This window comes from Phasianus colchicus, chromosome 9, assembly GCF_987193195.1.
Source record: "Phasianus colchicus chromosome 9, bPhaCol1.hap1.1, whole genome shotgun sequence".
NCBI lineage: Eukaryota > Metazoa > Chordata > Aves > Galliformes > Phasianidae > Phasianus > Phasianus colchicus.
In genome coordinates this window covers 28,526,735-28,540,682 of record NC_143444.1, presented here as the reverse complement: position 1 = coordinate 28,540,682, position 13,948 = coordinate 28,526,735, and the positions used below count along the sequence as shown (strand labels likewise).

At 40.7% G+C, this 13,948-nt stretch overlaps 1 protein-coding gene across 3 annotated transcripts in view; it reads left to right on the top strand.

Annotated features, from left to right (window-relative positions):
• The window catches only part of DAB1 (DAB adaptor protein 1), a 195,579-nt gene that overhangs the window by 148,790 nt on the left and 32,841 nt on the right, over positions 1 to 13,948 (top strand). For 2 of the 3 annotated variants that reach the window (XM_090146727.1, XM_090146728.1), the window contains 4 exons: positions 10,495 to 10,626; positions 11,371 to 11,490; positions 12,064 to 12,102; positions 13,385 to 13,450. In XM_090146727.1, coding sequence (XP_090002853.1) covers positions 10,495 to 10,626; positions 11,371 to 11,490; positions 12,064 to 12,102; positions 13,385 to 13,450 — 357 coding nt within the window. The remainder of the gene's footprint in view (positions 1 to 10,494; positions 10,627 to 11,370; positions 11,491 to 12,063; positions 12,103 to 13,384; positions 13,451 to 13,948) is intronic. The other variant, XM_090146730.1, reaches the window with a different exon arrangement.

Here is a 13,948-nt window from a genome sequence, read left to right as displayed (position 1 = left end):
GAAATCCATCGTGGCCGCCAAGATTGCTGCCCCAGCTTATTCTTTTGATCGTGTCATGGTTCTCTTTGCATTCCTAGGCTGAATCTGCCTGCTCTGTTTTATCAACCCGTAGCCTGTCTGTGTTTGTTTCCAGGCTCAATGGCTCTCCTTACTCCTCATCCCCTTCCAAGGAGCCACTCTACAGAGCCAGCTTTCATCGGTCATTTATTCAGTTCTCAGATAAACAACCCTGACTCTCTTCCCATTCTACCCATCATACTTGAGGGAATTCTTTGTAGATATCCACGCTGTACTCCCTGATTTTATTTCAGATCTCTCCTTAAACCATTCTTGTGCTAGAAACTCACTCAGCTCCATGCTCCTGAGCCTGCTGTTATCCTGTTGACCAAAGTCAAATTTTTCATGTATGCTTGGAAGTCTGGCTAGTTGAGGTCCTGTCCAATTGCCTCACAGTTTCCTTTCTACGTGTAAATATGAATGTTAGCTGTGGCGTTTATTGTTTTGCATGTGATAAATAAAGCTAATTAGGAAATAGCAAAGTAGGGAGCTTAAAAACCTGGCATATTTTTCTTATAACGTATTTACAGTCTTGTGATACTTTAAAAGGGAAACAATAATATATTTTATAAATAACGTTTGACAGTTAGCAAAACGTAAATGTCAGAAGAACCTACTTCTACAATTACATCTTTTATTGACTACTGTAATTCATTTCTTATTGGCCTTCCCAACCGTGCCCTGGACAGTTTAGAAAGTTTAGAGTGCTCCAAAGGGATTTTTAATAGCCATGAGCTCATGGAGATGTATTCTCTACAAACACAATTTGCCATGAAATCCTTATATATAAGACAGTTTCATCACAGTGAAATTAAGAACCCCAAAGACAAAACTCTGGTGTGACTTCACACATTGATAAATCTCAGTGTTGTGAGGTTTGAACGTTGCAATGCTCTAACCTCCAGCTGAGTTCAGCCTTCTTGTAGTGGATGTCCATAGGAATTGCCTTGTAATGTTTTAACGCTAACTGAAGATAAAATAAAGCTATTCTAGGCATTTAATCCAAACTGAAATAATTTGTGGGAATTTGTTGTAGCTGTATTTTTCACTATGAAAAGATAAACACTTGATTGCTTTCAAAAAGGCAGAAAATTAGATTTTATGACTTGGTGGTGGTCTCATTTGGCTATATGTGGCCTCCTGTTGTTTAAGCCAAGTGTCCAGAAGTGGATTAAAGGAAGGGAGAGACTTTTGCTCTGTTATGCTTCCCAGCCACCTCGAAGGGGAAGGAACACAGGGTTTCAAAGGGAGATGGAACTTATGCTCTGTTATGGGGCTATGGGGAACCTCACTGTATGTATAATCCCAATAGCCAATTGGCCTGCATTGCATATGGGGGTGGATATCTGTCTATTGTGGTAGCAGTTACTACTTAAACACATCCAATATCATCTGTTTTTAATGTTTTATCATGCTTAAACAGAACTTGAGGTGAATTTTACTAAAACTTTCGAGTCAACAAAAAACCTTTTGTTCTCATGGATCCTATTTCATAGTAGAGCTCAATAGCATCCTTCCACTGAAGTATTATTCCATAGCAAAAAACTCAAAAGTATGAAGTTGCATATATTATTGGGTTTTTTGCATGTAATATCAATGTCCTTCTTTAATTCAGATATAAAAGCCACAAGGAATCCTTACTGATACAACCACATTCCTTTTTTCCAGCTGCAATTTTGGTAGAAAAGCAGCCAAAGTGCATTTACTTGGGGAGGATTGCTTGCAAGTACTGGTATTTTTAAGCCAGGTTAATGCATTACACACCAGAAAAAAATTGCAGGCCCATTTTCAGTACACACAGAATTATAATGGCTGAATTCAAACTGCTCGGTGGAGGATTTAGCAAGAGAAATGCTGACATAATAATAGGGCAGGCTGCTGGGATGCACTGAAACTTCCCTGGAGAGCAGTGGGGGACCTCCAGCAGGTGCCATAACAGAAAGTTCCATCTCCCTTTGAAACCCTGTGTTCCTTCCCCTTCGAGGTGGCTGGGAAGCATTATACCCCAGGTGTGCTGATGATTTTTTCTTCCCATTCAGTGCATTTCATCTGGTAGGCTGCTCTGCAATTTTCTGTTTGTCCCGGTAATAGCAGTGCTACCAGTGATGCTCCTGAATTTCTGCACTAACTTGCAGGTTGTTTAACCTCTCCTATGGGCTGCTGTCAAATGCACGGGAGACAGATGGCCTTAGCTGTCAGCGTAATGGGATAGGAAGCTACAGGAAGGTTTACTTTTAAAGTTAGCTCGAGTTTTCAAGATGATAGTAATAGATCGCTATTGGCAATAAAATCAGTGGATAATGTTCTGCCCTCAGGATCACATTGTGTTTACAGGGAAGGCAGCAAGAGCTTCGTTCAGTCTGACAGTTGGGGGGACAGGTAAATGCTTTCCTTCTTTTTATATATAGGATGCTGCTATTTATCAGCAATGACCAAACACACATACCTGGCTTTTTGTTCCTTTTTACCCATTATGGTTACCATCCTAATTCTGCATCATTATGCTCCCAGCAAAGCAAGCAGCTACATTCTTGCAGATTTTGAAGGAAATGTTGTTGAGAACCATGAAATTTCAAGAAAATGAGAAGTGTTTGGAAGTATTTTGATGTGTACAGCATGTGAGAATGTGACCTGTGCATGCACAAGGCTTAGTGCTGGGCAGGACAGAGAATGAAGGCATGAGGAGGTTTGGTTTGGGGTAGGAGAAGGGAAGCAGGAGACGTGCACAGAAGTTGTAATGAAGAAGGCAATAGAGAGAAAAGCAGGGGGAGTGGAGCCATGTTCTGTGCTGGGCCAAGGCTGTGTGCAGGCTGTTAAATCCAAGTTTGCTTTTGAAGATTTCAGTTGGGAGAAAGCTTCTTTGCAGGACAACAAGAAGGGAAGAAACAGCTCTGGGCATGGAAACGTGCAAGTGGGAGCTTGGGACTCTCTTTTGGATGGTGCCAGGGCTAATGAAATGCTCTAGTGCTTGAATTGAAAGTTGGAATTCTTGTAACACGATGGGCTTGGCACTGCTGAGTGCGCCTCCAGAAATTCCTGCTTCTGGATATTGCAGGAAAAATAACCCCAAATCAAGCAAAAGTTACTTGAAAGTTCTTTGTTCTTTTTTAGAGTCTCTTTGAGGTTTGCCTTTTAGATTTTATTTCATTTTTATCTTCAGGGCTCCGGTAATACACACATTCATGTTGTGGATGTTTTATATCCTTGGTTAAGTGCCTGTTGGGGGACCTGAACAAAATGAAGGATTGGCACATTTATGGGATTCTATGAAGTTGGTTTATTCCTGCAGTTGTAACTCTTGGAAAAAGGTATCCTCTGTTTTGCTGTAAGAAGATTGAGTATAAAACAGCATGAAGTGTCTGAATGATTCTTACGAGCAGGGTCGGTGAGTGATGGTACTGTTTCTGAGTTCCAAGATCTTAGCTCTAGAACCAAACACATTGGCTACCAGAAGTTTAAGTCACAAGAAATGAAGAGTGGAGCCAAGTTAACTTTGTCTAGTTCTGGACTGAGCCATTTGAAACCATGGGTGGGATTTCCTGTCTGTATGCTTTGGTTTCTTTCTGATTATGAAATCGCTTTCGTGTTTGAAAGACACAAAACATTGTGCCTTGTGATCTTCTCAGCTTTTATTGCTTTCATTTCTCTTGGTTCAGGAACACGACACTATACGCAGTTCACGAGTTCATAGACTTGTGTCCTGTTCTCATTCTTCTGCATACACATGCTTTCTGTCATCCTTCTTGAAATCTTACTAAATTGGTATGAGTACCTGATGGGCAGATAGATAAGTATAAAGTAAATTCCTCTTGTCTTTTTACCCTGTTCCAGAGAAGTTTGGGACGTTTCTTAGGATTGAAGAAAGTTGCTGTTTGATGGCTTTCCAAAACAACTTGAATTTTAGTACTGCCAGTATTAGTGGGATTTTTGTGATCGTTATAAGCTCTCCATTATAGAGTTTGTGTGACAAATCTTGAACATCTGAGGCTGGTTTTCAGCAGTGAGCTTTTCAAATCATGGCCTTGTGACATGCTCTCAAGAAGAGAGTGAGTCATAATGCTCACTAAATCTGAATCACTTTAGACCTGAGGCAGTTAAAGCCAAAAAATATCTCCAAAGCTACTAGAAGTTGTATGGAAAAAATGTCAAAAGCATTTCAGGAGGTGAAGGATGTTGGTGTGAAGGAACAAAAGAACTTTGTAAAAGTAGAGGTCTCTCAGAAGGGATTCACAGGCTGTAAAGATGAATGCAGCAAAAATACTGGGAGGTTCAGTAGTATTGGAGCAAACTGATTGTCTTATTACTGAATATTGTTCTCCCTCAAATTCAAGATTTTATCAGTAACAACCTTATGAACTTCAGAGCGTAGCAGGAAAGAACACAAGGCATGGTCAGAGGTGCTGTGCTTAGGCTGTGTGCCAGCTTTGGCTTGGAAATAGAGAGGCAAAGTTGGTGTATTTATGGCAATTTTGATAACTTTTCCATAAGGCAATGAGGTGGGTGCTAACGGAGAATGCAATTAGACAGATGTCTTACAGCCTTGGAAACACATCATGGCCATGGAACCAGCTGCCATCCAAAGAATGAAATAATATTGCTGTAAACAAGCATTGTTATTTGGATACCACACTGAAATAGTGAAATGGGAAGGTAAAGCAGTGTGTTACAGTCTGTAGATTGTGTCAAGCAGTTAAGGTGCATACTGCATTACTGAGCTGACGAGCCCAAAGGAGATGTTGACTTTGGAATCAGGGATTGGGTTTGCTGGTATCCCTGTGCAAATCCTTCTTTGTTGTGGAAAATAATACAAGACTCATGGGATGTCCAACAGCACAGGTTTAGTGTAGCACAGTTGTTTTTCAAAAGCTCTACAGAAATGTTTTCTTGCCTTTTAGGATTTTCTTTGTCCTAAAACAATATTTGCAAGTGCATGCTTTAAATGTAGCTGGGGATTAATAGTAATTGGACAAGGGCTTTAGATTTAGCTACCTAGTTTTATTCCTGGTACACTAAGAAATTGAAAAGCTTTTGATGTGAAGATACACGTTTGGCCATGTATGCATTCCAGTTTTTTGTTCCTAAGTTCGTATATCTCATAAATGAATCTTCTGCATGAGCAACTTAGCATTTGCTTTTGAAGACAATGAACAATAACTAAATTCATATCTGGTCTTTGTCAGACATTATTACAAATTATGAGGGCCAGACAGAAGTTTATTACCTCAGTGGTGTTCTCTTTCACAAATTAGGCTCTTGGAATATCCAGCTCGCTCAATATTGTAGATCCATTCATCACCATTAGATTGCTGCGCTGGCAAAGTTAAGTCCTGCTAACTTAATTGACTAACTAGTGTATGCTGTGAATGTGGAGTGAGGAGAACATTTCTGACAACATTCAGGCAATTTCTGGGCATTCTGGCACGTGCGTATTGCAAAAGGCACAAACAAGGGCACCCACATTTGCTCTCTCTAAGAATTTTCTGCTCCTACTCCCCAGTTTCCCTACAGGCAATTGCAGGATACTTTTTGTTAGGCAAAGGAAATGTTAAGGATTAGTTCAGATTTCACAGGAGACCAAAGCACCCTTTTATGTCATCCTCCTGTGGCTGACCAACCAGGCTGTTACCTTGGCTACCTTCACCAAGTTCTTGCTCTTGTATGGGCTGAGCTCTGCCCAGTACTTCACTTGAAGACTTGCTCATCTTTAGACATATACAGTTGTGCTCACTGACTTTTGTCCTTCCTGATTCAACTGCACAGTGCTGTGTGAGCTTGAGCAAGGCACGTAATCTGTTTTTGCTCCAGTCTCCTCGACTGCAGGAAGATAATGGCTCTTAAGAGTTTTTATTAAGAGGAAATTAAACTTTACACACCTTTACACAGACCAGGCTTTGAACTGAGTATACTCTGAAAGTGTGCTTTTCATGCCATGTGTTTTTACTGTAAAGCTTGTGCTCTGAAATGGCTGTTAAGAGTTGGCCCTTGGAGTAGCCTTTCTTTAGGTTATTGTCTGCAAAATCAATCTGTGCAGAAGCAGCACAGGGATTAGACAGACTTCTTTCTATTTATTGCCACATTCAGTCTCAGAGAACACACCTCACATTTTCCTTTCTAGCTCCTGTTCTTGTATTTTGAGGCAGAAAATCCCTAACTTATTGTTCAGCCCAAGCTCCATGAGTGGCTTTGTGTAAAGGATTTAGGGCTGGACCATTCACGTTTGTCTGTGTAGCACTTTGCATGCGTTTGGTCTTTCAGCAGAAGAGTTCAGTCACGTTCACACTCAAATTCCAGCCTTCCAAACTTCCTGCAGCGTGTGCTGCGATGCCCCTTTAGATTGTTGTTCTTGCCCAAATATTATTTCGGGATTCATCTTTGGAAAATGGGCCAAAATAATACAGAAGGATAACAGCCTTGAAAAACATCTGCCCAGTGGAAATAGAAGAGACCACAGCAGCAGCACTGTGATTTACAGCAGCCTATTGCCTACTGGGAAATGAGCATTAAGGACAAATTCACAAGGGAGAAGCTAGACCCTAACTGCTTTGGTTTGGCTACCAAGGGCAACAACCTGCAAGTTCTGCCTCTGTGTTGTTGCTTTGGCAACTCTCACAGCGCTGGTGAGATGTTTTTATACTGCATGTCGATACAAATCTAACATTTCTGGGAGCAATGAGATGAAATTCATCTCAGAAGTGCTCGCATGTTTTACAATTCATTGTTTTCACTTAATGTGTTGCAGTATATCGCAGTAAATGTGCTGTTACACTTTTAGCTTGCTAAGCTTCTTGTTAAGGCATCACCGTAATTTTCCTTGTTAGATTCAGGTTTTCGTGTTTGTTCAGTTGTCTTCCTAAAGGTATAGGATGTGTTTTCTTAAAACACATCTGAGCAAACATTTTGTGAATTGGAGCTTGGGCGAGGTAGACAGCAGCATAACCAAAACTAAGATCTGTGAAGTTATTTTATTATGAATTTTGCAGTTTGGTGGGTAACTGGTGCTTGGGGAGCTTGGTGTGACACTCAAAATATACTGCTGTTTATTAAGATGGCTGAGCAGTGGATAGATGGGAATGGAATCACAGAATCACACAATGCCTTGGGTTGGAATAGACCTTAAAGACCATCCAGCTCCTGGGCTGGTTGCCTCCCACCAGATCAGGCTGCCCAGGGCCCCATCCAACCTGGCCTTAAGCACCTCCAGGGGTGGGGTATCCACAGCTTCTTTGGGCAAATGCAGAGGATGCTTCACCATGGCTGTCCACATTCTTGCATTGGTAGCCTGGAAATCCTAAGGCTCCTCATTTAGTATTTCAAGGTTGAGGCTTTACAGCTCAGAACCCTGTGAAACTTGTCCTTCTAGGCACACCATTATGTGCTGCATGCTTCCTGCATTCGGTGGGGCAGTGTGTGCAGGAGGCTTTGCAGCTCACAGGGTATTTTTTTGTTGTGGCTCTTAACAGTGTGCCCCAGGCTTCACTAAATAGACAACCTCATTAAAAGAGGAATAGCGATAGTAAAGCAGTGACTTTCTCATGCCATCTAACTCACATATTTGACATGATTGCTAGGCCCTCCAAGTACTTAATTGATTGACTTAATTGATTTAGTGGCACTGGAGGCTACGGCATGGAAATAAAGGGACAAGATGAGGATAAGGGGTGAAAAAATTTATGATAGGTGCCAAGCAGCCTGAGGGAAATTAGAAATGCTACAGATCTCAGAAGTAGCTAAATCAATTCCATGTGATGTGCAGGGAGGGGTGAGGGGAGAGGAGAAGAAGCAGGAGATGGAGTGGCAAAGGGGAGAGAAAATACTCCTGGGCTGCAGGGACCGGGCCAAGCACAAGGGGCTGATGCATTAGGGATGGTGCCTAGGAAGTATTTCAGACTTCCTTCTTTAACAGCAAGAAATGGCATCTGAACATATGAATAAAATGTAATATAGACATCAGGTTTAGCCTGGGAAGAACAACTGTTGCAGCACATGACTTAGCTGACACGAGGCTTTGTCAGTGCTTGCATTTTAAGATCGTAAGTGTTTTCAATAGTGACTAAAGTCACACGAGACCTAAAATAATTTGGAAGCTGTGTACAGTGAATTTATTTAACAACTGAAGCTTAATTGTTAAATTACTTTCTAATCTGCGCAATATTTAATTGACTGTATTGAACCGTGGTACAAATTAAGTCTTCTCTGTAATGTGTTCTGCCATAGTGCAGCCCTCCACCAATCCCACACCTCACTGAAGGCGTGCTAAATGGCTCATGGCAGCACTCGGCAAAGGTGCCATAAAAACATCAAATAGTTTGTGATGGACTCCAGCAGCATGTGCATATGGGGGTGTCATAAACATCCCTGAGCTATGAAATGCTCCTTTATAGGCTCTTGACCCACTAGAGACAGGATTAAGTCGTGGTAAAACCCTAAAGACAAAAGAGCCAGAGGAGCTGGGGGGGGAGGGGAGGGGCTTTACAAAAATGATGCAGTCCTGACCTGGTGTTTTACAGTGGTGAGTCTGTACCAACTGCAGCAGGTGTCATTCCTGCTTAATGATGAGCAAAGAGTCAGACACTCGTAAAATAATATTTGGAAGAAAGTGCTGGAAAATGTAAAAAGGACACAGTCCATGAATCAAGCTCTGAAGGCATAGTTTCAAAGGAGTGCTTGTACCTTCATTGTGGTGCAGATGTGTATGCAACGTTACGTTTTATGTGTATGTTCCAAGCCAGTATCCCTCAAACAAATAGAAAACTCTGCCTGCTCCATACAGTGAAGCAGGATGATGTTGCAGTCACCTTTACTTAATTTGTGCAGTAGATGAGGTATGGTAACCATTACAAGCGTAACAATTTTCCAATAGTTAATGAGGGTTCCCGAATAAATCGGAGCGTCTCCATCTGCTGTCTTACACTGTGGGCGATCTTTTGCCATGGTAGAATGGTCTTCAAATTTAATTCCACGAGGAAGGAATCTGATCACAGTTTAATTTCAGTGCAAAACGCTGTCTCACAATCAATAAAGCAATGTCAAAGAACTTAGATTTAATAGGAGACGGAGATAACATTCCCTTGTCATATGCAGAATAGAGAGACGGGAACGTTTCATTTCATTGCAAGAGATAGAATGCAAGCGTGCTTTCAGAGGAACCTAGTAAATCAATACCAGTGTATTACCTAAGGAAGATCCCATCATTAATTTTGAACACTTAACACGTTGTGAAAGTCTGGAGCACACCTTTAGCTTAGCCATGTTCAGCCCAAAGCCAGCATCAAACTTCCATTTCCCTAAGAACAAGAATCTTAGGAAGTTAGGAGTCATTTAATGAGGAATGAAAGTGACATATGTCCAGTCTGCTGTTTTATATGTAGTCAGCTTCCTCTTACGTGCTGCCTTCCCATTGAAACTCCCGTGCCTGTTCTGTGGGAGCCACATTACCTGTCACTACCTCACATGCACACGGCCCTTTCTCCTCCATACGCACGCATCCTCTCTGGTTCTGAATTTTAAATTGTTCTTTAAGCTCTTAAAAATAACCGGTTGTTTAGAGATTGCCTGGATACCACGCTGCTTCTCAAAATGTGCTTTTCTCCAAACCAGCAGGAGTCTGGACCTCAAAAGAATTCTCTGCGGCTTTGCCTGCTCTCAGAAATATCCCTGGATTAGTGGGGAGCAGGGCGATACATCAGAGGGTGGGAATTCAAACTAATAGGTTGGGTTGGAGAACCTTTTCAAGGACATTATTTTGAGTAGAACTGCTTCAACGTTACTTTGGTAATGGTAATTATATCAGAGTGTGAAGGATGCTAGTACCTGGTGTTGCTGTCTGGCCAAAACACGCTTCATAGGATCTTAGAGTCGTTAAGGCTGGAAAAGTGCACTAAGATCATCTGGTCCAGCCATTGATCCATCACCACCAAGCTTACTGTTCTTTTTTGGAGTTCTTTTACTGCTTTAAGTGAAACCTCACCTGCTGCTTAGTGCTATAGAGATAAAGCGACCCTGCTGTCGATTTGCAGAGATTGGATCTCTCACCCCTCATCCTGCAGTCTGTCCTCAGAGTTGCTCTGTGGGAAGCTGCTGTGCTCTCTTCCTATTCCTACCAACAGGGATTCTGTACCTACAAAGGGCTGTTTACCTTCTAATTAGGTAGCGATATGTGTTAATTGAATTATATCTCACCTGAAGATACAAAGAAAAATATTCAGTTGATGCTTTTTTTGTCAAATTATTAAAAATAAGTCACGTTTGGCCAGATTTTGAAAAAGGAGTAGGCATAAATAGTTCAGATGTTAATTGATTTTGACACCAGGGAATGCTCGTGTTTTTAATTCCTTAGGTGCATTGAGATCCAGGTGAAGCACTGATGGAAGGAAACGATACAGATTTAATGGAACATTTTGATGGGTATTTCTTGCGTGTTTCCTTCTTTTTTAATAGCTACTACAGCACCACCACGCAGTTCACGAGATATCGTACATCGCAAAGGATATCACAGACCACCGAGCGTTTGGATATGTGTGTGGAAAGGAGGGAAATCATCGATTTGTGGCAATAAAAACAGCCCAGGCAGTGAGTATCAGATAATTGTCTTTTTTTTCATCGTAGTTCATAGAAGGCTTCATAGCTAATCATATCACAGAATCATAGAATGGCCTGGGTTGAAAAGGACCACAATGCTCATCCAATTCCAACCCCCTGCTATGTGCAGGTCGCCAACCAGCAGACCAGGCTGCCCAGAGCCACGTCCAGCCTGGCCTTGGATGCCTCCAGGGATGGGGCATCCACAGCCTCCTTGGACAACCTGTTCCAGTGCTTCACCACCCTCTGAGTGCAAAACTTCTTCCTGATATCTAACCTAAACCTCCCCTGTCTCAGTTTAAAACCATTCCCCCTTGTCCTATCACTGTCTACCCTCGTAAACATCCTTCCCCATCCTGTTTATACTCTCCCTTCAAGTACTGGAAGATCACAATGAGGTCTCCCTGGAGCCTTCTCCAATCTAAACAAGCCCAGTTCCCTCAACCTTTCTTCATAGGAGAGGTGCTCCAGCCCTCTGGTCCTCCTCTGGACCTGTTCCAAGAGCTCAGTTGAAAGGCCGTGTTCATAACCAGCCATTCAAGAGGCCCATCTCGGATTCTTTCTGTGTTTGGAGTCTGTTTAGATATTCTTAAATGGCCAAGTAATGAAACCATTTTGGAAAAAAAGAAAAAATAATAATATATTTCACTATTTACAATTATTCTTGATGGTTTGTTTTGTTTTGTTTTGTTTTTTCCTCTATAGAAACCTTTCACACTGCTTCTATTTCCGTAGGCTGAACCTGTGATTCTGGACTTGCGAGATCTGTTTCAGCTCATCTATGAACTGAAACAAAGGGAAGAAATGGAAAAAAAGGCGCAAAAGGACAAGCAGTGTGAGCAGGCGGTGTACCAGGTACATGCATAAGCTTAGACTACCACCAAAAAAAAAGAAATGCAGTTTGAAGTATCCCCAAGAATTGCTCCAAAGAGGCACAGGGTATCCTCAGCATTTGTTGACAGTGGTAGGTTTGAATGAAAAATGTGAATCTAAGAGCTATGGTGAGCTCAGAGGTAGGATTAAACAGTGATGAAAGGGGTCACCTTGGGTGAGATGAACATGCTTGGCAACTTGAAATGTCCTGCTCATTTTCCAAGAGTTTCTTCTAGTTGAAAACTTGAATGAAGGCCACTGTGTTGCAAGTCGTGCTGTTAACATCTTTAACTTTAGAGGTGATTTGTTAAACTTCTGAATGCATGCATTTAAGTCAAATCAAATCAGGTACAGGTTGCTAAACTCTCATGAAACAAGAATAGTGTTACTTTGTAGAATAACTTGACTTTATTTGCATACTAAAGAAAGAGAACTATATACTTACCTGCACATTTTGCTTAGTTCTTTGCTGTCCTTTAGTTTCTGAATACAGTTCTTTTATCTCTGCCGTTTATGTTCTTTGCTTTTACTGCCTGTCCTCTTACTTTGCTGTAGACAATTTTGGAAGAAGATGTAGAAGACCCTGTATACCAGGTAATTTCTGAAGCTGCACGACCTGGGAGTTTCAGAAATGACTAGATATATGTTATCTTCCAACACAGCCGAAGCCTTTCACATAATGTTTTGAAATGTATTGAGATAGATCTCATGAGGGACTACATTTTACAGCAAGTAGCCCGTTTAGGGATTAAGATGTAATAGCACAGCATTTCTGCATAGAAATATTAGATTGAATCTTTCCTAAAATGTACTTTTCGAGTCCAGATTTGAAGTTTCCAACTGAGATTTGTCATTATTTCCTTATTTTTTTAACACACTATCTAACAGAAAAGAGAGTTCCGTCGAAAATAAGGAAGATGACACCTTGTTTTTATAGCAATAAATTGTCATCTTGTTGTTGGCTTCTATGCAGCCAGAATTTCATTCAGAAAGTGAATATTTGTTAAAAAGAAACACAGAGGAATTAATGTTATAATGCTCTCCCTTGTTGGCATTTTGGGTTATGATTTAATAATAAATCTGTAGCTTAAGTCTTGTTTCATCCAAGCAAAATGCCTGGGAGTAAAGATAATTATCAGAAATATGTCAATATATTCATGTCCAATATCCTGCTGAGTGTGAAGAAGAAAAAGATGTAATTTCATTCTCGTGTTTTTGTGCTGAGATTTGTGTTTTGTGGAGATTTTGTGTTCTTCCACTTAAAAATACCAGTTGGAGGCACACTGAAAGAAACCAATTCAAGCATTAGTGACTATTGAGCACTGTCTAAGGTGTTTCAAGGAAGATGAGAAGAATTAGGATGCCCTAAATTACGGTTCGGCTTTTATAATATCAGGAGTTTTACTTTATATGTTCCTCATTATAAAACAAGAACCTGAAGATGAAAAGTGTTGTGGCAGCCTTTCACCATGTGGTATGTTGCACGAGCTCCAGCCTATTCTCCCAGTTTGGATTTAGCTTTTTTATTCATAGATAATAAATACTTATGGAAATAATTGCTATTATGTAAAAGAGACAAAATTCACGTTGACTTCAGAAAATTAATATTGGGCCACAGGCTGTATCCCTAGTGAGAAAGAATTAGGAAGCTGCTCTAATGATCATTAGAGGAGATTTAGGTCTATTCTCTGCTGGTTTATGAAATATGAAACAACCTTACTCTGTGCTTTCCAACAAACCAGTTGTCTGGTTCCATTCAGCCTTTACTTTGAACTTGTTTCTTTAATGCCTGCCCGTGTTTTTATGTGGAATTCCAAATTGCCTTTTTCCCTCTGTTTCATCTTTGACTTTTCCTCTCTGGCTGCTGGTGTAATAGTACATTGTGTTTGAGGCTGGACATGAGCCAATCCGTGAGCCTGAAACAGAAGAAAACATTTATCAGGTATAAAATCACTGCTTCTGTGTTTTCATTGCAACAATTGCGAGCATTTAGTGACGCACATTTCATATATAATTCACTTTTATTAGTTTTCATTCATCACAAAAAGTGTCTGACATTTCATTCTTATGACCTTACATGAATAATCTGCCAGTCTCCGTGTATTTATTTGTTTGTCTGTTCAGCTTCTGCAGGTTTGATTGACTTTATCTGTAAGTTTTGCCAAATTATGAAGGGTCTTAAACTTTGAGCACACCATATAAGGTGATTATTGGTAGGTTCTCTTTTCTCCTTTTAATTCTTAGAAACTTTTTACAGCTGGTCTAAGAAACTGAAGTGAAATTTCATCGAGACCATCTAATTAATTCTTAGGCATTTTATTTTCTTCATTTTTTGGCTAAGCAAGGATAACAACTGAGCAAAACATAAGACTTATCAATAGATATCCTCCATACTAGAGAAAATATTTGCATTGTGTATATATTATGTTAGAGCTCGAGC